Below are 27,973 nucleotides of genomic sequence, written 5' to 3' on the forward strand. Positions count from 1 at the left end.
GTCAAGCTAAGGCCGCCAACAAATTAATTTTGCAAGAATTAAAAAGAAGATTGGGTTCGGCAAAAGGAGAATAGGCAGAGAAGCTGCCCGAAGTGCTATGGGCTTATCGGTGCATGCCGCAAACCACAACAAAGGAAACTCCTTTTCGACTTACCTATGGTACTGATGCCATGGTGCTAGTCAAAATTGAAGAACCTTCATTTCAGAGGGAGAATTTTGAGGAATCGGCTAATGAGGAGGCTCTGACCGTCAACCTGGACTTAATAGATGAGATGCGTGACCAAGCAGCTAGTATGACCGAGGCTAGCAGAAGAATGATGGCTAGAAAATTTAACTCCAAAATTAATCCACGATAATTTTATGAAAATGACTTAGTATGGCGAGTAACCAGAGATGCACGCAGGGATTGGCGAGAAGGGAAGTTGGCAACTAACTGGGAAGGCCCCTTTAGGGTAGCGGCAAGATTAGACAATGGAGCATACAAGTTGGAAACGTTGGACGGAAAACTAATACCGAGAACTTGGAATGTTACACACTTGAAGCATTATTACAGTTAAAAGTTTGTAATTTGTAATCGGTGTACTCTTTTCCTCCCCTAGGTTTTGTCCTCTTAAAAGAAAGTGAAAAGGAGTTTTTCTATGAAGGTTTTTAATGAGGCACCTCATCAATAAAATACTTCTTCTCAGCTATACGATTTTTTGTGAATTAGCATTTCTTTCAAGCACTTCATCTGAAATAACTAATTCCCTCTCAGGTACCCCTACTCGGTCAAGGATGAATCTGTTAAAATTCTCTCTCAAGTATTTCTACTTGGTTAAGGTTGAGTCAATTCCCTCCCAAGTACCCCTACTCGGCTAAGGATGAATCTATTAAAATTCCCTCCCAAGTATTTCTACTTGCTTAAGGTTGAGTTAATTCCCTCTCGAGTACCCCTACTCGGTCTAGGATGAATCATTAAAATTAATTCTCAAGTACTCGGCTAAGGATGAATCAATTACCTATGACTAAGAATGAATTCCCTCTCGAGTACCCCTACTCGGTCTAGGATGAATCATTAAAATTAATTCTCAAGTACTCGGCTAAGGATGAATCAATTACCTATGACTAAGAACGAATTCCCTCTCGAGTACCCCTACTCGGTCTAGGATGAATCATTAAAATTAATTCTCAAGTACTCGGCTAAGGATGAATCAATTACCTATGACTAAGAATGAATTCATCAATACCGTCACATGTACCCTTATTTGGCCAAGAAATGAAACAGAAACATCTTCGGTAAAGAAAATTTGGAACGAGGAGGAATTAAAACTTCTATTTCATTGTCAAAAAGATTACAAAATTTGGGCACTATCGGCCCATAAATGCAAAAGAAAATTAAAAAAAAAAAACTATTAATTCCCCTCTTCTCCTGCATTTGGACTGGTGACGTTAAGGTAAGGAGTTCTAGCACCAGGGGCTTCGCGACCAGATGTATTTTTAGCATCAAGTCGGGGAGGGGCTTCGGCGTCAGGTTCAACATCCTCATCAACCTCATCATACGATAAAAACCTACTACAAAAAAAGTCCTTGGTGAGGTCAAATTGAAAGTCAGCTGGCACTTGGCAAAACCCATAACATTGGCGAACTGCCTTATTAAAGCCCGACTCATGTTCAAAAGCAACTTGCTCCAAACACTTGTCGGCAAAAGCTTTCAGGTCAGCCTCCGCTTTTTGCTTTTCAATAGCCAAGGCCGCCTCCAGTTCAGCAGATTGGGTTTTTAAGGCCTCAATCTCCAAGGACTTTATTTTTAAAGCCGCCTCCATCTCTGAAGTCTTCACCCTCAGCGCCTCGTCCATCTCCTCTTGCTTAGCTCTCAAAGCATGCTCGGCCGTCTGAAGCCAACTTTCGGTTATGCGATAATGCTCTTTATATTGAACAACCTCGGCTTCCAATGACTGCATGGTCTCGGTCAGACTTAATTGAGCTTCCTTACTATCAGACAAAGATTGTTGGGACGCCGAGTATGCCTTCTAGACATTTTTTAACTCATTTATAGGGTCCATAATTAATCTTCGAAGCATGGTTGCAGACCGCACTTGCATCTCCGCATAACACTTCCACAGCGCATTAAGCTCCAAGTTGTTGACCACATCTTTTCCTAAGTCGGAACGAAGGTCTGGCGCAGTTAACCGGCCGGCATGAACCCTGGGAATAAGGAAGGAATCAGATAGAACAACTGAAGGAATTATATTATTTGAAGAACTGCTCGCTATAGCTGTCATAGTACTGAGCTTGCTTGTGAGTTCCTTCGTCATTATTTGGCCGAACTGAATGACTGTGCTTCCTTTTCTTACCTCTCTTCGGTTCTTTCCCCTTTTCCTTCTCCTTGCCTTTGTCTTTGCGCCTTTTCAGCTGCTTTTCTGCAATGACAAGGTCTCGGGGAGGAGGTTGGGGCTCGATCACATCAGGAATATGATCCAGCTGAGGGTTTCGATGCTCCTCAATGCATGTGTTTTCAGGTGCCTTGGTCTTCAGAGTTTTACGATATGTCGGCACATGAACACCGCGTTGAGCCATTATACCTACAATAGAAGCGAAGAGTCAAATCAATACAACTTAAATATAAAAATGAAACCATAAGGACGGAGCATACCATCCATGTCCAGACGAGGTTGAGGGGATTTTAATACTAATAGTATGTGTCGGGCAAGAAGCTCTCGGGGAAGAGACTTCAAGTAATCCAAAGCCGACAACTCCCTATCCGACAACATATCCTCAGGAATCCAGTCATACCGGCGAGGCACCCGGGTCCAGTGGAATGGAAAAAGGGGGTTATTTGCATTATCAAAGAAAAAATTTCTACCTACAGGGTGGACGGTTACTTTGAAGTAACCGGTTTTAAAACCCTTGAAAGACGAAGCATAAGCCTTAAACAATGGCAATTCTGGTTGCCTTATTAAAGATATCCATCTTGCCAAATCAAATGGACGAGTACAAAAAAAATAAAGAAATAATCCTACACTTGGTTCTATATAATGAAATTTACATAGTACTCTGAAAGCTTGAATAGCCGCCCACCCGTCTGGATGGAGTTGCGTCGGCGCTACGTTTAAAACTCTTAATACCCCCATTTGGAAGTCGTCAAAGGGTAATTTTATACCTAATTCTCTAAACATATAACCATACACAAAGAAGGTGTCGGCCATCCCAGCACCTCCTAGAAAAACAAATTCAGGGTCTTCGGTCTCGTCTCCTCGACAAGGTTCAATGGATATAGGGTAGGGATCGGAAGGTTCCCATAATGCAATATCAACATGGTCAACAAAAGATTGAAGAATCTTGTTTCTTTTAAAATGAGAGAAGTAGGCGGCTACTTCACCGTTTACCCACTCGTATCCAGGAATTGTACAGGGGGGAAATACAGGTCTTTCCCTAAGGGGGCTCATACTCGGTAGTGGTTCAGAAGAGTCGGAATTAGTGGATTCAGACGACTCAGCTTCGTCATTGCATTCCCTAGAGTGAATCTCTACCTCTTCCCCACTCAGTCTTGAAGCAAAATTCACTCCCCCTTCGATTCTCTCAGCATTTCGAATATCGACACTAGTCGGCCTAGAGGAGTCCGACAACGAGTCCTCCCATTCCAAGGATTCGGCCATGATAAAATAAGGAAGGTAGAGAAAAAACTAAACGTACCTCACAGGTAGTCGGTTTGAAAGAAAAGAGAAAATTTGCACACCCTTCGGTTTGGAGCGATATTATATACTTCTCGGTTTAGAGACAAAGTGGAGAACAAAAGACCTGGACCACCATGTATATATAGGGCCTTGGGCCCTCAGACATATGAAGAGACACCTCTCTTCCGAACCAACAGATCTCTTCAAGATTGGATAGTTAAGATCGAACACCCTTTCGTTTCGCGCACACAGATCAAGGAAACCCTAAAAACCCTGAAGATTCTAGAATAATTTTTTTTTATTACTTATTATTTACCCTTTACTTCAATATTCCTATAATGATTTTTTGAAGAACCGAGTACTCCTTTAAAGTACGTCAGCTCGGTATTTTTCCTTCAAGATTGGATGGTTAAGGATTTCATATCTTAAGCCGAATACCCCCTCGGTAATTTTCTGCTTACCTTAAGCTGAATACCCCCTTAGTATTTTTTCGCTTATCTTAAGCCGAATACTCCCTCGGTATTCTTTCGCTTATCTTAAGCCGAATACCCCTTGGTATCCTTTCACTTCCAACAATCTGGATACACCCTTATCTCTGTGTTTTATGATACTTTATATTTACAGCCCTTACCTCGTACCTCTTCGGGCTTGGGGAGCTAGTGTACTGGATAAGGAATAACTCGGTCCTACTTGTAGGAAAAGGAAATTGAGTACCTATTCGGCCTAAGTGGCCGGATACTTTTTGTCAGGATTAAAAGGTAATTAAACCAATTAAAGTAATAATCAAGATATTATTTATTTTAAGGGCCAAAGATCAAGACTGACTTAGCAAGCCCATTAGCCCATTCAGTGCCTATATAAGGAAGGTAAAATTACAGGTAAAAGGAGAACTTTTCATTATTGAATACCATTTATTACTCAGAACCGAATCCTAACTTCAGCATCGAAGTGCCTTTTGCAGGTACCCTCCCCTACGTCAGCAAATACCAGGGAGATGTCATCACAGCAGATCAGAGACCTGAAGATCAGTGTTACCTTTGCAAGAACATCAGGGAAACGTCATCATAGCAGATCAGAGACTTGAAGATCAGTGTTACCTTTGCAGGAACATCAGGGAAACGTCATCACAGCAGATCAGAGACTTGAAGATCAGTGTTACTTTTGCAGGAACACCAACGAAATCATTCATTCATACGATGTGACATATGATTATTTCATCACTTAACAAGTATTTGTTATTATTTTTATTTTCATTTTTATGTAAAATATTTTTATTATTAGTATAATTATAAGAGAAAATAAAAGTATCTTAGACAAAAAAACTTAAATAAGAATAACAATAAATATTTATGATTGGTAATAACACACCCTATCATTTATAAATTGTTGTAAACTACAATACACAATTTTAAAAAATAAAATAAAAATCCAACACATATTTATTCCACATTTCCCCCCTCCCCCATATTTTTACCAGAAAAAAAGAAAACAAAAGAAAACATAACTGCAGCAATATGATGGTTGACATATTCGATCAGAATCAATGCACATGCCACCCATGCACCATACCATTTGCTATAGAACATTTGGTACACTCCCGGTACTCACCATCTGTACCCAACACCACAACCTTTTTTTGGGTGAAATCCAACGCAACATCTAAGGCTCCTCAAGGTTCAGTGTGATTAAGATATAAATATTAGATGAGACTGATGATTGGTTAATTTGATTAGAAGTTCGTCAAGTTATCGATCTAAATAGAGTTTTGAAATAATTATTATAAAAATTTACGATTTTTAATGATATATGATTATAAAAATATTTTTTTTATGTTATTAGTACATTTTAATTATTTTTTATTTTATGAATTATTATTATTTAATTATTGATTATAAATTTTTATTTACGATCCTTTTATATGAATTTAAAACTTTATTTAATTTAATATTCTTATGATTTAATGAGTTTATTTATAAATATGCTATATAATATTCAAAATATATTGTTGATTATTAGCAAAAAAAAAAAAAATATTGTTGATTATTATTCAGCTCAGTTCAACTACAGTTAGTTGAACTAATAAACTGTAAATTATTTTTTATCAATTTAATAATTGGTCTAATTTTAAAAATATTAATTAATATCAATATCTTAAATATAGTAAACACCAAAACTAATAATAAAAATTTAAAAAGAGATAAATCCTAAAGACTAAAGAATACACTGAAATTGACATAAAAAATTAAGATCCCATGCAGAAGGTCTCTTTCCCAAAAATCAACCCAACTTCAGTAGTTTAGTCTGGCTTGAGATTTCTTTTTCTTTTTCAAGAAAAATATAATTGGTCCGGTTAGTTTTAGGAATCTCTTATACTAAATTCATGGACATTGTTTTATTTCTAAGAGCTGTAAATGAAGAAAAATTGTAATTTAATTTTTAACAAATGATGTACGAATATAATTCAAGAATTATGTGTTAGAATTACTCAAAATTATTTTCTTGATCAATTAGAAAAAATAAAAAATAAAGAAAACTCTTTTTATCATTATTTTAAATATTTTACTGTTAAGAAACTTAGACCTAACTCACTCCCAGAAGTTAACTCATAAGAAGAGGATGGTTCTAATCCTTATAAGGAGTATTTTGTCTTTAACCAATATGAGACATCTTAACACATTTTCTTTAGGCCCACAATTGGACATCTGGTACGATGAATTTCTAAGACTTAACATCTGCACGGATGGACCCAATAGAATTGGATATTTATGGATAGTCCAATATTCAAATTGAATAGTCTTTGATATTATGTTAAGAAATTTGAATATAACTCACTCCCAAAAACTAACTCATAAAAGGAGGACTACCTTATCCCTTATAAAGAGTATTTTGACTCTATTCCTAACTAATGAGACATCTTAACACTGACTAATAATGGAATGGATCAAACTTACTCATTATGATTTAATTTAACAATAATCATAAAAAAATTACATTCACTAAATCATAAATAAACTTAATAATAATAATTAATCAAAATATAAACTAAATAATATAATTTAATATTTTGACATCTAATTAATTTATTATTAAATTAAAATTATAATAAAAATTGATTTAGGTTAGTATTCACATAAAATATTCAAAAATAAAATTTAGACTGAATTCAAAATGCTCAAAACTCTGGTTCAAATAAAAAAAAATTATTCAGTTGGTCCAACTCCAACCAAAAACATCGTTTAAAATTATTTTGAAATAAAAAGTTTTTCAAAATGGGTCAAAATTCTCGGAATTTATATGAAAGAAAGTCAGTCACCTTTAGCTACTGCTTCACAGCGGTCGAGTTTTATTAGGTTCAATCTCAACAGTTTCTTAATTTTCATCCACTAACTCATCAAATTCTGATTAAGTTTAATAGATAAATACAATGATTGATGATGCAAACTGGGCAGGAGTACCAACCACATTTGAACTAGGCTATCGAAGATTTAAAATAGAGAAGGTATATGATAGACATTTTAGTTAATTGTAAAAATAAAAATACTTATATTTGTGTTGTAAATTTTCAAGTTAAACAATGATGCATGGGTTGTTGTGAATAAATAAAATTGAAGCATATTATTAATGAAAGTTAAGATGTTTAATTTCATCTTGTTTGTGAGTTGATCCGAACTTAATTTAATCAGATTGTAAAATATATATATCAAGCTACAAAAATATTGGTTTAGCCTAAATAATTTTGTGTAAAATAAAGTTTATATTTTATTAGATTCATTTATTTATTTTGAATATAAAAATATTTAATTTAAATAATTAATTTAATTTATAAGCTAAATTTATTTTAAAAGATTTAGGCTAACAACTTAATTACATAAGCTAGCTTGACAGGTAAATATTAATTTTTTTAAAAATTATATGTATCTTTTAAATTCAAAATTACAGATTAAATTGAAACAATCTCTACTAATTAATTTATATACTTCGTGGTTTCTGGAGTTTTTAGCTTTCGTTTATTAGAAAACAAAAATTATATACTTTGTGGTAGATAAATATTACTTTAACTTTTGCAAACTCTTATTTAACTTTATTTATAGTTTATGTATAACTTCGAGGTAATTCATATTTAGTAATATCTTGGGTAGAAGCTTTCAAAGTTAACGTGCAAGTGTTTTTGTCAATTTTTAAGATGATTTTTCATCCATTTTTTTCTTGAAATGTGTTTATTCATTACTCAACTGAAGCTTCATTTGTATGATAGGTGAAAAAATAAATTAAAAATAAATAACTGAATAAAAAATATTTAATGTTTGGTGCATTAAAATGAAAGAAAAGATAAAAAAAAAAATAATTGCATCCAATTATTTAGATGAATAGAAAAATAGTGGAATGAAATAACTAAATTATATTAAAAATAATTATAAACAAGTTTAAATATTTTATTGTAATAAATTTTTTAATAAATAATTTATTTTTTATATTATTAAAATATTTTAAATAAATAACAAAATACCACGATGTAATTCACATTCCATAGATAAGTCTCTTTTTTTTTTTTTCTCTTTTCATTCGAAAACTAAACTTTTTTCCTTATTTTCTTTTTTTTTTTTCTTTAAACTTGTTTATTCATTACTCAAATAAAACTTCATTTGAATGAGAGTGAAAAAAATAAACGAAAAAGAATTAAGAGAATAAGAAATAAAATAAAACAAAGATAAAAAGTAATTGCCTCTAACTAAATAGAAATATTAAAATGAAATAATTAAATTTATTAAAAATAATTATAAAAAATATAAATTAATTCATTTTTTATAGTAATAGTTTTTTAATAAAAAAATATTTTAATGCTTTTTTATATTTTAAAAATATTTTAAGTAAATAAAAACAAAACTCCTCGAGGTAATCCACTTCTCTTCCTTATCTCTCTTTTTCCTCACTTCCCATTGTTTTAGTGTGGACCTTAACCTAAAAATAATTCATCCTCTCTCTTTCCTCTTTAATTTTATTGTGTAAAAGAAGAAGTTGAAGAGAGCAGTAATATCAATGATTAAAGAAAAAAGAACTTATGTGATCAACAATGGAAGTGAAAAAGAAAAGAAATCAATTCTTACAATTCAATATGACTTTTTTTTTGTTTTTTTTTTGTGTAAGTGTAATTATAAAATCTTTTTGTTGTTATTAGATTTTTAAAATATTCCATTTTTATTAAATGATTAGAGTTGGTGTGAGTTGTGTGGATCAATTAGGTTGTTAGGTTTTTTTATGTTGTAAAAAATATATATTTTAAAAGTATTTTTAAAAAAATATGTTCCAAACTAATAAAAAAAGCTAGTAAAAGAGATGAACAAGTTTTGAAACGTTTTATTATTATTCTAATTGTTAAAATTATTTAATTTTATTCTGATAATTAATTTTAATTATTATTTACATATTTGTTACTTTATACATACTTTTAGATATAAAATTATTGAGACAACTTTTGATATAAGATTTTTTCGAGTCACTTTTCTTCTAAAAAATCTTATGGTCTTTTTATACCTATTGAGTTACAATTTTCTTATTAATTTTGTTTTTAGTGTCGTCTAGAAAGAATTGTTGTATCATGAGAAATTAAGTTTAGGGAATGTACCTTAAGAGAGATTATCACAAAACATAAGCTTACATTATTTTTACAATAATACATAGATGGTTAAGAATAGTGTACGGTATTAAAATTAAGTAATGGATGATGAAGCACGTAAATTAAAAAAATGTTTTTAGTAACTTTTTTATATACATAGTTGATAATCAAATTATTATAAAATTAGAGTTGGTGTGAGTGGAAGCTCTCAATGAGGTTGTCATGTAACGGTATTAATTATTCATTTTATGTAAATATTGTGTAACTTATTTATTATTTATATTTATCACAGAAGATATTTTTTTTAACGTAAAAAATGGTGCATATGACAAACAATTTAAGAGGCTAAAATATAAAGGTAACGATGGATTGTAGTGTAAAAGTAAAAAATGATTTTAATGCTGTGGACATTGTAAGAGTGGCCATGGTTGTTAAAGCTCAAGTGGGTTGATTTCGATATGATACGTGACTCAGTCAGAGATGGGATAGCCTGCCACAGAGTTGATAAATATGCACTTATACTTCACCTATTTTTATATTTTAACTAAAATATTTTCATTTATACTTTTAATTATTTTATTTATTTATTTTTGAGTTAAGAGTGATTGAGAGTTAATGTTAAGACAAAAGAAAAACTAAATGAGAAAATGAAGTGATTATCTAAATTAAAATAAATTTATAATTATTAAATAAGGGTATAAGTAGAAAAAATTTAAATTGATTTTGAAATTTTAAAACTAAAATATTTTTAAAAATTAAGAAAAATGTTCAATATTTTACAAATATTTGTTAAAGGATTTTTTCTATAAAAAATTACTCCCTCTATTATTTTTTATCTATTACTATTTTTTTTAAGTTATCGTTACTTTAGCGATTTAAGAAGGTATTTACTACCTCTTTCTCGTTACGTCAATACTCTTTACAAACTAATAAATAAAAGGTTACTTAATTAAAAAAATTGGCCAAATTAAATATTAGATGATAATTTTTTCACAATCTCATATATTAATTAATTTTTTTAAATTGTATAAAGTAATTTTAAGTTACAAATAACAAAAAAAAACATAAATATATACTCACTTCTATAATTTTTAATTTATTTTAATACATTTAATAAAAAATATTTTTTTATTAATATCCTTAAACAAGACTCTAAATATAAAAGGTTAAAAAAATAAAACATAAAGAGTAGCTTTAAAGAAAAATTATCAAAAATAAATTTTTAAAAAAAGTCTTATTAATGTTCTTATTGATTAAAATAATTAAAATAATTTTTTATTAAAATTTATGTTAAACTACATTTAAAATTATAAGAGAAATTATATTTATTATATATTTTTAAAATTTATTTTTATTTTCTTTACCAGCTAATTAGCATTTGTCTCAAAAGAAAAGATTAAATTAGTTTCTTAAATTTATTTTATTTTATTTTAGTTCTCTACCTTTTAAATATATTTGAAATAAATTCTTTTATGTTAATAAAGTTAAAATTCATTATATTTTTAAATCTTTTAGTTAAATACTATTGTTTTTTTGGTTAAAAAAATAAAATAGAAATACAAACGACATAATATATAAACTATCTAAAATTAGAAACTTAAAAATTATATTTGGAGGATCATCTAGAAGGTAAAAGGATTTTTCATACAAAAGTATGAAATGAGTTAGTTGTTAGCTAATAAATTAATCACACCAACAACATGACATATGAGTACATAAAATAATATATATATGTAGAATAGAACATAAAAAAACAAATCTTAATTTCTCATAATAAGGTTTACTGCTTCTAAACAGTTAGATTATAAATCATCATATGATAACTTTTTAATATATGCAAGTAAAAACTCAAAACGATTGCTTTTAATTTTATAGGACTCAAAAGATAGTAGATCCCATGACATTTTTTTAAAAGAGGTGAGTTTAAAGGGCTAATTTATTTGAAATTAGTAAAGATCAATCCTTTTTAGACTAACTAATAAAATTCAAAACATGATAAATACTTCATTTCTCTTCATCAAAGAACATATTATTCTTCTAACACTAAAGTCACTAAAGAATAGATAAATAGGAATTACAATTTCTGTGTCACACTAAGGTAGCACTCCAAGCAATAATAGGGTCATAAAAATTATAATGGACAAATGACATCCTTGAGTGAAACCAAATTTCTTTAAAGTGAGGTCAATCTATGAGATAATAATGTCTTCAAGCTTAAGAGAATACCTACAATAAGAATTTGAAGAGGTAAATCTATGATAATGGCACAAAGCATTAGTGGGCAAAGATCCATAACCAATAAGTCAAATGAAAAATATAACTTTCTCCATTACTCCTAACTTTGAGATCCAATCAAAATATAAAATATGTAAAGGATTGTATCTCAAATTGTTGAGATAAACATAAGTTGCCTTTACATAATAAGTTTTTTTTGTATCTATCCAATATCATAGATCTTCAATATATATGTTTGTTGGCTCAAGAAGTTGATGTATATAGGCTTTGATGTGGTACGAAATACAAGTGGTGAGTCGGTCCAATTTCTAAGCACCATGAATAAACAACTCACTAACTTGGAGGTTTATATTTAAAATGTGAACAAAATAAACTAAGTTAACAATTTGGACTAAGTTTAATCCAATCAAAATACCATATTGAAAAAGAATCATAACTCAGTTGGAACTTAAAATCATCTCTCAAAATGCTACATACCTTTAAAATGTTTTTCAAAACAATAGTCTTTTGAGTTTGGTTCAATAGTACATAATTGATTGTCTTTTATATATTTAATTTCTTGATTTGAACCTATAATTAAAGTATCTTGCATCGTATCTCACACAAATTTACGTATAAAAAATGTATTAACTATTCGCATATCACAAGTACCTAAGTCACCCTATTTCTTAGGATAAGTAATTTTGTCCTAACCAATCAGATGAATATCATGGTCAAAATTATTAAATGACCAAATAAAATTTCTAACTAACTTATTAATATTATGACAAACATATTATAGTTGCCACTAAATTTGCATGGGATAAATCAGAATAGAAACTAAGACAGATTTTTTCAAGAAAATTTTACCAGCTCTACTTACGTTGTTTCCTTTTCCAAGTTGTCACCATGTTATGAATTTTATCAAGTAAAAAAATAAAAATTGTTCTATGCTGACACTTTTGGCAATGGACCCTTTTTGAATATATTGCCTAGAATTTGTCAAAGTAGATCTAAAAGTTGAAGACATCTTAAAATTTTTACATAACTATGATAACATTTTGGATATGTATGTTTTCAGTTTTACAAAAAAAATAGACACCCTTAGCAAATAAGGGATAGGTAATGTTGGGATCATTTTCAGATAAAAGAATATGTTTTCATAACCTTTCCTCCACTTTTTGATTTGTCAATAAAGATATTTTGCATGCAAATAATAAAAAGAAGTGATCCCCTTGTTTAACACCCTTGATTCATTAAAAGCTCGCAAGTTGAATATTATTTTATGTAATATATAAGAAGTAGGTGACTCACACCACATAATAAGAGACATAATACATCAATATATCAAAGTCAACAAGAATTTATTAGAGAAAATTCTAACTAATTTTATCATAAGTCTTCTCTAAATTAATCTTTATGATCACTATTCATTTTTTAGTTTTTCTTCTATGCATGTAGTTCAAAATTTACTCATCATTGTTCATATCTTTTTTTTTATTGTTTGTTTCTTATAAAAAATACTAGCAACACACTTTTTAATCTATTCTTTCTAATATACTTTTAGTTATTGATTAAAATTTATAAAAAGAACTACAAAAATTATATGAACTCTACTCTTTCTCACTCTTAATTTAATAATTATCTATAATAATTTTGTAATTTTAAATAAATTTAATAATAATTCGAATTATAGTAAAAAGAGTGTTTCTTGTACTCATTTCTTCTTTTTATATTGTTCACACATTCTTCTTGTTGTTATTGTTTCTTTCTTTTCCACTTTTCCTCCTATTGTCATTATTTCAAATCATAGAGCAGATGCAAAAACGTTAAAAATTCATTAAATAAAAAATCAATTAAATAAAAAAGCTATATTTTATATTATGATTTAATTCAATTTTTAAGTCTCTGTTCTTAAAAGCGAACCAAACTATATTTATGGTAAATATACAGTCACTTCTATTTATTTTAGATTTTTATTTTTCTTAATTGAATATATTTTTTTCTCTATAAAAAATTTTATTTTTTTAATCAAATTTTTTTTCTTTTTTTTTTAATTTTTCAAGAAACCTATTTTAACTTTTAAGTTACTATTTACACTAAATTTAAAAATAGTTTAAAATTTATATAATAATAAATAAAAATTAAAAAAATTGATTCAAACTGAACTAATATTTTGTGATTATATTTAGTTTGGTTTCCAAATTATATTCAAACTTAAGCAAATCAAACCACATATTATTTTTATGTATAGTTTAAATAACTTTTCGATTAACCTAAACACCTATAGTCATTACATCCACACCTTAGGCCACCATCACTGTAAGTGATTATCTTTTATTATTGTTTCACAAATACTATTAATAAAAAGTATTCTTATACTATCATTATATTAACATTATAAATTAGACTAAACTCTCAATTTAGTCTTTGAAAGAGTTTGTATTCAGCATTTTAATTTCTGAAAAATTAAAAATATTGCTTTAGTTCTTGACTTTTAACTCTGTCGTTTATTTTAGTCTTACATTAACAAACAGTAATAGAAAATTAACATGTCATGTCAAAAGTTTAATTGAGAGAAACAATATTGTTTTGAAGGGTTAAAGAAGTGAACGTGACAAAAATGTTTTAATAGGCAAAAATAACGTTGTTCTAAGAAAAAACTTTCCATCAAACTCAAGTTGAGAAGGCTTAGTAGGGTGAACAAACTCATCCACCATTCCACCAAATACATACAAATAACGCCCAGAAGGGTTTGCACATGCACGATGAAAGGATCGAAGTTTTGGGTCATACCCACTTGATTTTTACTGTTTTCACATTCTTGTGATCATTCTGTTGGAACTCACTGTTGTTGGCTGTAGACTTATGTAAGGGATAACACTAATATCTAACACCTAAAATTCATCTTTTCCGTGTACAAGAGTCTTCTTCTCCATAAATCAGCAACCTCCCTCCCAAAACCAATGTAGCCGTGTTACCAACTCTAGGAAGGAAAGGGAATCGTACACTATTTGAAATCACCTCAAATACCCTTGACATGTATCCACATGTGTATGTCCAAATCTCTCACTTGGAATGCTTGAATGCACTATCTACTATTTCAACATTCTCCGAAAATCATTGCCAATGTATGTCATCCACATTTAGGGTTCTCATACCCAAAAATAAAAAAAATAATTAGAGTTCTATTACTCATCTAAGTAACAAAAAATAACAAAAATTTAAGATTCTTTTAAGTATAACAAACTTCAATTTCAAAATTTTCGGCATCAAACACAACTACGAAGACCAATTTTGATGAGATTTTGCAAAAAATTAGAATTCTTCTTAAAGACTAAAGAAAAAAAATGTTGTAATATTTGAGCAATTAGAGCATTTTAAAATTTCTTAGAACAATATCGTTTTTTTCTATTAAAATAATTTTGACAGGATCACTTTTTCAACTCTTCAAAATGATTTCGTTTTTGCCAAATGGGCTCATAATATGATTCTTAATGTGACATGTCAACTTTTTATTACTATTTGTTAACAAAATTTGTTTAGAGACTAAAATGAACGATAAAGATAGAAATTATGAACTAACGTAATATTTTTAATTTTTTAAAAATTAAATTGTTAAATGAAAACTATCTCGATGGCTAAAACGAGGGTTTAGTCTTATAAATTATTATAATTAACATCTCAAGTTATTACTGCTATTGAAACTTGCATGTGGAATGTGATATTCATGATGATTAAAGAGTTATTGGGAATCAAATAAAAGGGTAAGGGTAAAATTTGAAAAAAGAAAGAACGACAACCAAAGGAGACTAAAGAATGTGAGAATATATGTAGTGAAGCAAATAAAGTAAAAATGAAAAAAGCGTCCTCAACATGTAGGGAAAGAGCAGAAGACATCCGACTAAACAAAGAACACTTAAGAAGTTGAAGCAGCGAACCAGTCCTTGACACTGTAGAGTAACAAACTATTGTACCAAAACTAGAGAGCTGAGTCTTATCTTGTCTAGTGGAGCTAGCGAGTCACTCATGAACAAAGAGGTAGAAGGAAGGATGTTGTCCGAGATTAGAAAGATATCGCCTCAACCCACTCTACCATGGCTATACCATATGAAAATGGAATGCAAAGTTAAAATAAGAGTCAAGCAATGACAAAAAAAAAATAGTTAAAATATCAAGGAAGAAGAGAGATAAGACTTCACATCTTATTAATGATGATAAAGTCCAGACAAAGCCAAGAGAAGGAGATATATTCAAAGGGAGAAGGGAAAAAATTTGTGCTTCACAAATCTACAAACTCGGTTACTCACTAAATCATTTTAAGAAAGTCTATTTGAGAAACAAGAGTTATATGATGTCATGGTCAATTGAGGTTTTAAAAATTGATTTTGGTGAATGGTCGTAAACTTGTGTGATGAAAAACAGAAGATTAAATTAAATAAAAATCAAAGTAAAACAAAAATAAAATTTAAGAGATGAATCTATTGACTTTAAAAAATAAAAAATGTGGTGTTAAGTTGCCCGTTGGTCGTTGCGATGGTAGTAATGCCACCTAAGGTGCACAAGTGTTGAATGTCCGCATCAAGCCCGATTTTCGATTCACAGGACCCACGTTATTACAAAAGAAACTACAAATCAAAATCACCACCAACCTCACTCTTGCTCGCTCTCACCCACCCCCACACCCAACCCATATATTCCCCCCACCATCCGCTGTTACAACTCACCAGACACACACATATACAACAAAAACAATCATCACATCGCATTGGCCATGGCTCTTCGCAGACTCTCCTCCACCATCCCCAAACCTTTCACCAACGCCGTCTCTATTTATCGCACGGTAAACACAACTCACTCATCATTTCCTCTTTCGTTCTTTTTTTTCCCGTTTCCGATTAACACCGTGTTTGCTTGCAGTCCTCTTCGCTCTCCGCGCAAGACAGAGACAAATCTCGCGTCGATGTACGTAAGCCATTTTAGATTCTCAATAAATAACTATCGTTGCTTTTACATCTTTCCATGCGCATCAATTTTGGTTAACAAAAAAAAAACCTCAAAAAATGACAGTGGATAAAGCAGCTCAACGATCCTCTCGAGGCCGTGGATCCCGAGGTCGCGGACATAATCGAACTCGAAAAAGCTCGTCAATGGAAGGTCGATCCAAGTTTCGTTCTACAGTGTTAACCAAACGAAGCATAACGTTTTTTATTTTCTTCGTATAGTCGTTGTTTATGGACGTTTCTGTGTACGGAATGTGTAGGGACTCGAACTTATACCTTCAGAAAATTTCACGTCGTTGTCGGTGATGCAAGCCGTTGGATCGGTGATGACGAATAAATATAGTGAAGGATACCCCGGTGCTAGATACTATGGAGGAAATGAGTATGTGGATCTGATTGTGGATGTTTCGTTTCGAATTCTGAAATTTTTCGTAGATTTTAGGTTGGTGTGTTGAATTTTGGCTTAAGTTTTATAATTCTGGCATTTAGGTACATTGACATGGCTGAGACTTTCTGTCAGAAGCGTGCATTAGAAACTTTTGGGTTGGATCCATCGAAATGGGGAGGTACTTAAGCTCACTGTCGTTTATGATGCAATTTGAGTTTCTTTATTTTGATCAATAGTGTTATTACTCGTGTCAAGGCATTGTGGCGAAGAAATTCAGAACGTTATAATTTTGAGGAGGGCTAACAACATACTCTTTATTATTGGTTGATATTTATAAGAAACTACTAAATTATAAGTGGAGCTCATTTTATTAGGGGTGAGACCCCCATAATTTTGTTATTCTCAATAAATTTTAGTAGATAGTAGAAAGTGTATCAAGAAGAGCATGTTAAAGAGGTTGTTGCTAACATTCCTCTATAATTTCTGTTTGTTTTTTGTGTCCATCATTCTCTAGAGTAACGTTTAATTTTAGGATGAAGGTTCATCTCCTTCCTTTTTATAACGGTTGAGGAGAATTTTATCTTTTCAAGACCTACTATTGAATGCTTGTTTTGGGTCATTAGGTGGGACCATGCCACAATGGCTATGCTTGTACTAATTCTCTTGGTGTAGTCATCTTTTTTTGTCTTTCTTTTTTTCACTTTGCAATTCTATATCTGATCTTAGAATTTTGTTTATCAAGTGATAATCTTTGTTAGGTGTTTAATATTAAATATATTCTCAATTCATTTCTGATTGGATAGCTCACTTACTTAACATATGGACTATTCTTTTTAGAATGAAAATAATATCTAAAGTATTGTTTCTTTGTGATAGAAGTTAACTTGAACAATTGGAGAATCTATAGAATAATTAATGTTCTCCAGTTCTGCTTTTGTTACTTATAATTTTAGCATGCTTTTTGTCTTGATGGATAAATAGTTTGTTATTCTTGTGGTGAACAGTGAACTTGGCATATTCTTTCTGTGAATCATTTGTGTATCTTTTCTATTATTGTCCTTCACAAGTTGGGGGAGCAAAATTTTGATCATATACTTTCATGGGGGGTCTTACATCTGCATTTGACAGTTAACGTGCAGTCATTATCTGGGTCACCTTCTAACTTCCAAGTTTACACGGCTTTATTGAAACCCCATGAGAGAATTATGGCGCTTGATCTTCCCCATGGTGGGCATCTATCTCATGGCTATCAGGTTAAATTCTGCCCCTGATTATCAGTTGTGGTCTACATACCTGCTGTCATGAGTTGATAATCATAGCAAGTCTGCAATAAGACATGAATGAATGTTGTAGCAAATAGCAATAGCTCATCAAGCTTTTTGCATAAAAGGTGAGGGAGGAAGAAGTTTATGGATAAAAATTTTGAAACCACATTTCAACCAACAGACTTTGTGATTGAAATCTATTCTCACTAAACTGCTCTCAGTTATATTAATACAAAGGCTGGAAGCAATTTTAAAAAAATTCAATTGAGCCAAAACATTTCTAAAAATAACTGCATCTTGTGGAATTTGATAGAACAATTGAACAAGTTTGTTTTCTGGTTCTGATTCAAAGAGCCCTTTTATTTTGCAGATTAGCCCTATATTCACATTTTATTTCACAGTCAAATGATTGATACATAAGAAATTTATTCCATGCTGAACGCTCACCTGTTGGTTTTGAATTGTTTGGAGCGCCTGGAGGAATTGTCAATTGTTATATGCCAAATAACGTCATTCCTGAAACTTAATGGAACGCATGTATTAAATTATTTAAGCAATGTGTGTCTTGTTCTTTGTATTCAAGTGTTTGATTTTTTGTTTGTCATGCAGACTGACACCAAGAAGATATCAGCTGTATCTATATTTTTTGAAACGATGCCTTACAAATTGAATGAGAGCACTGGTTATATCGATTATGACCAGGTAGGTAGGTACTGTTGTATTTCTGTGTTGTGGATATTTCCTTCAAATCAAAGACAATCTTCTAAGCAGTCAGCATTAGCGCAGTATCATTTACAGTTGTTGTCACTGTCATCTTTTTCTCAATGAGTTGAACATTTTCTCATTTGATGTTTAATTATAGAATATATCAGTGGGGAAAACTATGGTGTTAATATCATTTGCCAATAAAATATTGTAGGATTATGAATTTTAGAGAAATATTGATTGGTCCCCTTTCATAACAAAGGTCTACTGTAGGGGAAAAGGAAATAGTACCAGCAGATTGGGGTCTTGTGGGTGGGTCTGTGGGAAAGGTGTGTGATCAGCATGATGGTTTGTTTTGTAACAACCTGCTTTTGTGGCAGGCGGGGACAAAGGGAAGAATCTGGTAGTGAGAATGTATTAAGAAGAGAGGAGAAGATGCTTGTTCAGATCTTTCAAAATTTAATCATTTCATGCTCAGGATCGAAATATTTTGTTCTCTTAGTGTGGTTGCTGCAGCATTCATCATTCTGCCATCTATTCTTGATAGTTACTTTAACATTTCCTTACAAATGGGAGCAAAAAATTTCTGAACATGGTGAGGGGTGAGATTCACACTTATTCACAGAGCTTGTTCTCTTTCATGCATATTGTGGATTAAAACTTGTCTATAATGGCTTGAATTATTTAATGTTTGCAGTTGGAAAAAAGTGCTGCACTTTTTAGGCCAAAATTAATAGTTGCTGGTGCTAGTGCTTATGCTCGTCTTTATGATTATGCACGTGTTCGCAAGGTAAATTATATCTGATTACAGAAACTTTGACATTTAGTGTTTGCAGCAATTTAGTGATGATATTTTATCTTTTACTTATGAATTTTATAGGTCTGTGATAAGCAGAAGGCAGTTTTGTTGGCTGATATGGCACATATCAGTGGATTGGTTGCTGCAGGTGTTATTCCTTCTCCTTTTGATTATGCAGATGTTGTAACAACCACAACACATAAGTCACTTCGTGGACCACGTGGGGCTATGATATTTTTCAGAAAGGGTGTGAAAGAGATAAACAAGCAAGGGAAGGAAGTGAGTTTTAAATTATAAATTTAATGTTATAAGGGAAAAAGGAATTAAACAATAGGGTAAAATACATTTTACCTCCCGAAGTAACACTCTTTTACAACTTACTCCTCTGATGGTTTTTTTTTTGTTATTGCTGTAGTTTGGTTTGAAGTCAAAGTCACTTTCAGTTATAAATCAAATGAACTTCAACCTCCCAACGCTTGAAGACAAACTCCAAGGGGGTTAAGGGATAAATAAACTTATTTCAATGGGGTGTATGTAATAAAAGAAAAACTTCTTGGTTGTAATGGTTAGGTCCATGGTATGCATGTTCCTTGTGTTCCTTCGGTTTCAGTAAAAAAGTGACATATTACTTAAAACGACTATCAAGGGTGTTAAGTGATAAATAAAACATCTTTTTTTTTTCTTTTTTTTCTGGGGGATGATGGGTGGGGGGTGGAATTGAGGAAGGGCTATACTTCAAGGATGTAAGATGCAGTTTATTCGACAAAATACGAGTTCCCTAGATGTAGTAGTTTTAGACAATGTTCACAAGTGTTTATTGATATGTTTTATTCAATAATTTCTTAAAGCAATTTCTCTGTATTTTGGATTTGTTAAGATCCAACATTAGCTGATTATATGGAAAAAGTATTGTTTAAAATAACTAGAATAATTCACCCCCATTAAGTTAGTTTTTTTGAGTTATGCCCGTTTGTTCTCAATTCTAACATGGTATCAAAGCTTATGCAATCTTCATGTTGAGCCATCGAGAGATGTTTAGTCCTACAAACTTTGTGCCCAAAGTGTCTATCTGCTCTTGTCATCTTGGGTGTGAGGGGTGTGTGTTAAGAGCCACATTGGTTAGGTATATCTCTGGGCAAAGTACCCCTTAATTATAATGACTTGAGTTCCAATCCCCACTTTAGCTTGCTTTTGGGTTAGGGTAGGCCTTTCTTTTTTCTTATTTATAACAATTTCAAAGTTGGGTAATCATTAATGTGAAAAAATTCTTTATTGGTTGAATTCTTCGTGCAGGTGTTGTATGACTACGAAGACAAAATAAATCAGGCCGTCTTTCCTGGACTTCAAGGTGGTCCACACAATCACACTATTGCAGGCTTAGCAGTTGCACTGAAGCAGGTTCTTTAGTTGACTAGCAAGAAATTGTACTTATTATAGAATTCTTCTTTTGCATCTTTGGTTGCCAGGCTGATTTAAGTTCAGTTATTTATTCATTTCTGTAAATGTAGGCTATGACACCAGAATTCAAGAATTACCAAAAGCAGGTTCTTAGTAACTGCTCTGCATTTGCACAGGTAAAATCAATGCTTTTGGTATTATGTGCACCAATGCTGTTCAAACCTACTGAAAACTAGTTTTCTAGGTGTATTTCTTACTAATTGTTTAGCCTTACAGATTCTACTGTTATAGCTGATTCTGCTGTGTTGATTGAATTCCAGAGTTTGTTAGAGAAAGGCTACGAACTTGTATCTGGTGGAACTGATAACCATTTAGTGTTAGTGAACTTAAGGAACAAGGTAAATGGTGTGCTCCTTTCCTCTGAAATTTTCTTGGTCATATTTTTTTTCATAATTCTTGATAGTGCCAAATTGTTTTCACATATCAATAAACCTGTTTAAACCAGCCTTTCTATGCTTGGTTTAAAACTTTAAACTTACATTATGAAAAATTGGCCAGTAGTATGAACAAATTGCCTTTAAAAGATATTTATTGGGTGAAGCCTCCTTATGGAAGATTTTAGTGTGGAACATGGAATGGTTTAATATATCGATACGTGGCAGGGATTTTTTTAATGACTATGTGTGGGATTTTATTCAGAGAATACAATTACAATCACTGGAGGATAAGATTTTATCTTTAAACAGAATATAGAAACCTGGTAGACATTGATAGACAATAAGATTTTTTTTTAATGACTATGTCTGGGATTTTAGGAATTTGCATCTAACATCTATTATTGTTATTCTGCCTACCCACCCAAACTACTAGAAACTTCTCAAACCTTAAATGAGCATCTTCTTATTAAGTTATTCCAGAACCTTCAGAGTTCAAACAAATTGACAACTTCTATGTTTGTGAAATGATCAAGTTAATTTATGAGGTGTTTCCAGTATTGTCACCAGGTACTTCGGAGATTAATTTGGTAACCCAGTTTTGTAAAAGATGTAAACTTTTTGCATTGGGTTTGATTTGAGTGTAACATTTTATAGCAGCAAGGGAAAAGCAATTTCTGATTTCGAATGTTGTGCTATATTGACAGGGCATTGATGGTTCAAGGGTTGAGAAGGTGTTAGAATCAGTTCATATAGCTGCCAATAAAAATACTGTTCCGGGAGATGTGTCTGCTATGGTTCCTGGAGGCATCCGAATGGGTATAGTCTCTATCAGTCATCTTTTTACATGCTTATTAGTGGATCTAAAATTACGTTCTAATGAAGATTATCTGGTGATTCAGGAACCCCTGCTCTCACATCCAGGGGTTTTGTTGAGGAGGATTTTAAAAAAGTGGCTGAATACTTTGATGGGGCAGTCAAGTTAGCCTTGCAGATTAAGGGAAATACTAAAGGTCGACCTTGCCTTGCCTTACCTTCCTTCATCCTTGTTTTTTATCGTGATATTTGCATTTTCGAAAGCATAGCAAGGCGTCTTAATGTACGCTAGCTCACTCTTGTTATTGGTTATGCCAACATCAGGTACAAAGTTGAAGGATTTTGTGGAAGCTATGCAATCAGATGAACAGATTCAATCGAAGATTGCTAATCTTCGTCATGAAGTAGAGGGTTATGCTAAGCAGTTTCCCACCATTGGTTTTGAGAAAGAAACAATGAAGTATAGTAAGTGAGGATGAGTGGATGACATGTGAAACTTCTTTTAGAGTATTACATGGAAGATTTTGGAATTAATAAGACGGACTTAAATGTGTTGCTAGATGGATTTGTACCCGATTCTTGGATGAAATTGTGAATTATATTGTCAATGTTTAAAATGAAAGAACAATTCCTTTCAAACTTGAGAAAGATGTTATTGTTTTAAAGTTAAAAATTCCTTTTGATAACCAATGTACTGATGCAGCAAAAATATGAGGTTGAGCATTTGAGTATTTTGCTATATGCTTAATTTGTCTGAATTTTTTTTAGTAAATTTCTTAATTGTTTGAAATTTGGTTTTTGGGAGGAAAGTAAGGGAAGATAAAAACTTACGTGATGTAATTTTTTGTTTGGGAGATTTTGAGTGGGGGAGGGACCTCCAAAGTATTTCTAATTATATTTTTTAAGTTTTCTTAATTTTAAGAGTTTTGTATTAACCTTATTTTTGTTCCATTCCCCTTTACTCTTCAAACATTTTCTTTTTCTCTCTCTTCAAACTCTTAAAATAAAGTCTTAATCTCTTCTGTTTACAAGTCTTTAGTCGACAGACTATAAATTATATTATTAATTGCAATTTTGTTCAAGCATAAGTTTGACGGATAAAAACTAGAGTTAAGTGGCAATGTTAAAGCCTAATCGAATAAGAAACATTTCTTTTAATAGACGTCTAATGTAACCCTTTATTTTTTTCTTTTGATTGATGCATAAGACAGGGAGACAATCAAGATACTCTTGTTGTTATTTGTTCATACCTGAGTAAAGCACTAGCAATATCTTTCTTCTTTAGTCTACAATATTGAATATATTTCTTAGACTTTTTGAGAGTTAGTTTGAGGAGAAAGAAAAGAAAAAAAAAACTTAAGGGATGATAATTGTTATTTGAAAGTTTTTAGATGAGAGAAGAGATTTTATAAACCTTTTAAATTTCATGTTTTTAAGTTCTTTTAATTTAAGAAATTTTTCCTCAACCCTCTCCTTTTGCAAATTTTTTCCTTTCTTCTTATACCAAACTTTCAAACAAAGTTTTACAAAATTGCTTTTCTCACACCTCGCTTTTACATTGCACTTCGGTAATGATCATAATTATTATAAGAATTGGCGGCTGGTTAAGGCATCTTTTATTTTATGGTTAGAAAATTAATTCTTACAGTTTTTAATAAAAAAATGTTTTAATGTAATTTTTTTAGTTTTTAAAATTAAATTTATTTTAATATTAAACTAAACATGCATTAAATGTATGTTTGAAAATTAAATAAAATTAATTTTGATATAATTAATCTGGATTTGTTAAAATATATATATTTGAATTGATTTTAACCACAAATTTTACATTACTACAACCTGTAAGTATTCAAATCAATTCATTAATTAATAAATATTAAAGCTTAAATAAATCAAACCATTTTTAATCCTAGGACGTGGGTTAAAAAAACTTTAAAAGATAAATTTTCTGATATAATATATTATTTTTTGTTTTTGATGTAATACATATTTTATTTTTAATAAAAGTTTCTATAATTTATGTTGTTGATGTGTAATATATATATATATATATATATATATATATATATATATTTATAATAATAGTAATTTTATGTTTATATTATACGACCGAATTCAACTAGCCTAGTTGTTTATTTTAACTTCATTTTCTACGTATGTTACTTCCCACACTGAGCGATTGGTTGAAATCAGTTATCCGTTCGCCTGCTTTCCATAATTTTTATCCAAGCAAGGAGAGACATGTCACACGATATTTTTCAAGCAAAGCAGCCCAATCAAACGATGCAAGCAGTAATAACAATTCCTTCACATTCATAGACTAAATCTACCATGGCTTCTTTCGCTTCCACAGCTGTCACTGCAACTCTCAAGCTCCACCCACAATTCCGAAAATACCCACCAACCTCCTATCCCGCCGAAAAGGTACTCTCTCTTTCTGTTGCTTATTCAGACCCTCTTCCTCGTTTTTCAAAGCAACCAAGTACCAATGTATACTTTTGCTTGGACTTGGGCCCTTATGTTAACTCCAATTTTATACTAGACAAAACTTAGATATGTGTTTTTATTTTTATTTTTTTAAATTAAAATTTCAGTTCAATAATTCATGCAATAAAGGTTAGTACTAGAAATGGGGATACATTCCTAGCATAAAACTCTAGTTTTTTTATATATTAAAAATAACATCAAATTACTTAAGGGCAACCGCAATTAACTAAAAGTTCTGTCTTTTATATTTTCTTATACTGGCCAGCCAATTTTTTTATACTGATTATATAAAGGAACAGTTCTCGAATGAATACAGTATCTATGTTTAAATAATAATAAAATTGTGTTGAAATCTGTACTGAGGTTATTCAGTTGTATGCATGAGCAGTGCGCGCACCCAACAATTACTCACACAAACAACTACCTTAACTGCAGTTTCTGTTTTCAGGGTCAAAGCATTTCTTTACAGAAAAGCTACAGATTCACTCATTTGGATCAAAGCAGGTATCTGGATTTTCGGGAAGAACTTTGGTTGACCAAAGAAGGGACAGAAGAGGAGGTGGAACAATCTTTCTACCTTCCCTTGTTGCAAAAATGCTTAGATAAGTGCTCCTATTCAGACACACAAATAGTTCATGGTCATGTCATGAAAACAGGTACCCATGAAGACGTTTTTGTCATGTCATTTCTGGTCAACGTTTACGCCAAATGTGGGAACATGGAGGGTGCTCGCAGAGTCTTTGACTACATGCCAAGAAGAAATGTGATGACTTGGACCACGTTAATGGTGGGTTATGTGCAAAACATGCAGCCAAAGCATGCAATTCATGTGTTTCAAGAGATGTTGCATGAAGGAAGTTACCCTTCTGTTTACACTCTTGCTATAGCTCTGAATGCTTGTAGTTCCTTGCACTCTTTTAAGTTAGGGGATCAGTTTCATGCTTACCTAGTGAAATACCATGTTGACTTTGACACAAGTGTTGGCAATGCGCTTTGTAGTTTGTACTCTAAATGTGGCAGGTTGGAATTTGCTCTGAAAGCATTTAGGAGAATCGAGGAAAAAAATATTATTTCTTGGACTTCGGCTGTTTCGGCTTGTGGGGACAATGGTGAACCAGTGAAGGGTTTAGGACTTTTTGTTGAAATGGTTTCTGAGGACATAAAGCCTAATGAGTTCACTTTAACTAGTGTCTTGAGCCAGTGTTGTGAAACAGTGTCTTTAGGATTTGGGACTCAGGTTCATTCTATGTGCACTAAATTGGGGTATGAGTCAAACCTACGGGTTAGGAATTCTTTGTTGTATTTGTACCTCAAAGGTGGTTGTGTTGGTGAGGCTCAAATGTTGTTTAATGGAATGGATTATATGAGTTTGGTTACGTGGAATGCGATGATTGCTGGACATGCACAAATGATGGAACTCACAAAGGATAATCTTTCTGCTTGTCAATGTGGGAGTGAAGCACTGAACCTTTTCTCCAAGCTGAATCGGTCAGGTATGAAACCTGATCTGTTTACCTTCTCAAGTGTGTTAAGTGTTTGTAGTAGAATGGTGGCTTTAGAGCAGGGGGAACAAATTCATGCTCAGACTATCAAAACCGGATTCTTGTCGGATGTGGTTGTAGGTACTTCACTGATTAATATGTACAACAAATGTGGAAGTATTGAGAGGGCTAGCAAAGCATTTCTAGAGATGTCTACTAGAACTATGATATCATGGACTTCTATGATCACAGGTTTTGCACACCATGGTATGTCACAACAAGCATTGCATCTTTTTGAGGACATGAGATTAGCAGGAGTTAGACCAAATCAGATCACTTTTGTGGGTGTTTTAGCAGCATGTAGCCATGCTGGCAGGGTCAGGGAAGCACTCAACTACTTTGAGATTATGAAAAAGGAATATAAAATTAAACCTGTGATGGACCATTATGCTTGCATGGTTGATATGTTTGTGAGGTTAGGTAAGCTGGAGGAAGCTTTCAATTTCATTAAGAAAATGGGTTATGAGGCTAGTGAGTTTATATGGTCGAACTTGATTGCTGGTTGTGCAAACCATGGGAATCTGGAATTGGGCTGTTGTGCTGCTGAACAATTACTAAGTCTCAAACCAAAAGATACAGAGACGTATGTGGTGTTGTTGAATATGTACCTCTCAGCCGGGCGATTTGAGGATGTTTCAAGGGTGAGGAAGCTGATGAAAGAGGAAGAAGTTGGAAAACTGAAGGATTGGAGCTGGATTAGCATCAAAGACACAGTGTATTCATTTAGAACAAATGACAAAGCACACCCACAGTGTTCACTCTTATGTAAATCATTGGAGGATTTACATGCCAAAGCCAAGAATCTTGGATACGAGAAGCTAGAAAGTATAGAAATAAGTAATGAAGAGGAGGAAGAAAAGACGTCATCTTCTACCATTTATCACAGCGAGAAGCTGGCCATTACATTTGGGTTGGAGAACTTGCCAAATTCTTCACCAATAAGAGTTGTGAAAAATACCTCAATATGCAGAGATTGCCATAATTTTATTAAGTACATCTCAACACTGACTGGTAGGGAAATCATTGTTAAAGATAGTAAGCGGCTTCACAGATTTGTCAATGGGCAATGCTCATGTGGAAATTTTGGTGGCTTTCTCTAAAATCCTATTAGCAGCAGCTAAAAGTTCGGGAGTTAGCAATCAAAAGCTGACCATCAAAATCTGATACATTTTTTTACACATCTCTACACTTATTAATATAACACGTTACTTATAATGATGGGTTTCAAATTGTGATTATAGCTTCCCAAAAAGCTTAGAGCAAGTATTACTGGATCACACACAAAACCGTTAACGTGTAATAAGTAATGTACATCTTGCCCGCAGAACATGTAGAACATTGAATTTCGCAAGTTTGACTGAAGTTTCTGTATTATTATTAAATGTTCAGAAATAGATTAATCCAAAAAATCAACTATAAACCGTCTATGTTGTATTAGTACTACCACTTACGGATTTACACCATAAGAAAAGAAAGGGATTGGTTTCCTTTTCGGCCATGGCGTATGGAACTAGGTAACTATTTTTCTCCTGTTGACAGATGTAAATTCAATTGAAAACTTCGCTACGATTTGCTAAAAAAAATATTCCCATGATTTCTGAAAGTTTCATTTTTTTCAATAGTCCGTATTGAATCTAAATCATTCGAAATCGTTTA

The 27,973-nt window shown here is 31.8% G+C and overlaps 2 protein-coding genes across 2 annotated transcripts; both read left to right on the plus strand.

Annotated features, from left to right (window-relative positions):
- Positions 1-16,130: 16,130 nt before the first annotated feature.
- LOC113848060 (serine hydroxymethyltransferase, mitochondrial-like) lies at positions 16,131-23,025 on the plus strand. Its single transcript, XM_027477427.1, has 15 exons — positions 16,131-16,324; positions 16,402-16,446; positions 16,552-16,638; positions 16,745-16,866; positions 16,974-17,050; positions 18,001-18,125; positions 18,747-18,839; positions 19,540-19,632; positions 19,723-19,920; positions 20,935-21,039; positions 21,150-21,215; positions 21,360-21,437; positions 22,181-22,292; positions 22,376-22,486; positions 22,614-23,025. Exons 1-15 carry the CDS (start codon positions 16,256-16,258, stop codon positions 22,760-22,762), a joined length of 1,530 nt encoding a protein of 509 aa, XP_027333228.1. The 5' UTR covers positions 16,131-16,255; the 3' UTR covers positions 22,763-23,025.
- A 1,427-nt stretch (positions 23,026-24,452) lies between these two features.
- Positions 24,453-27,684, plus strand: LOC113848057 (pentatricopeptide repeat-containing protein At3g24000, mitochondrial-like). The gene is made up of 2 exons (XM_027477424.1): positions 24,453-24,713; positions 25,225-27,684. The coding sequence occupies exons 1-2, from the start codon at positions 24,621-24,623 to the stop codon at positions 27,415-27,417; spliced, it is 2,286 nt and encodes a 761-aa protein (XP_027333225.1). The 5' UTR covers positions 24,453-24,620; the 3' UTR covers positions 27,418-27,684.
- The last annotated feature ends 289 nt before the right edge of the window (positions 27,685-27,973 follow it).

Source organism: Abrus precatorius, unplaced genomic scaffold, assembly GCF_003935025.1.
Source record: "Abrus precatorius isolate BTA unplaced genomic scaffold, Abrus_2018 Scaffold8, whole genome shotgun sequence".
In the NCBI taxonomy this organism is placed as follows: domain Eukaryota; kingdom Viridiplantae; phylum Streptophyta; class Magnoliopsida; order Fabales; family Fabaceae; genus Abrus; species Abrus precatorius.

Coding starts and splice junctions, on each gene's coding strand:
- LOC113848057 (XM_027477424.1), top strand. CDS start 24,621: ATGGCTTCTTTCGCTTCCACAGCTGTCACTGCAACTCTCAAGCTCCAC. Junction 24,714..25,224: donor CCTCCTATCCCGCCGAAAAG/GTACTCTCTCTT, acceptor TTCTGTTTTCAG/GGTCAAAGCATTTCTTTACA.
- LOC113848060 (XM_027477427.1), top strand. CDS start 16,256: ATGGCTCTTCGCAGACTCTCCTCCACCATCCCCAAACCTTTCACCAAC. Junction 16,867..16,973: donor AGATACTATGGAGGAAATGA/GTATGTGGATCT, acceptor TCTGGCATTTAG/GTACATTGACATGGCTGAGA. Junction 21,216..21,359: donor ACTGCTCTGCATTTGCACAG/GTAAAATCAATG, acceptor ATTGAATTCCAG/AGTTTGTTAGAGAAAGGCTA.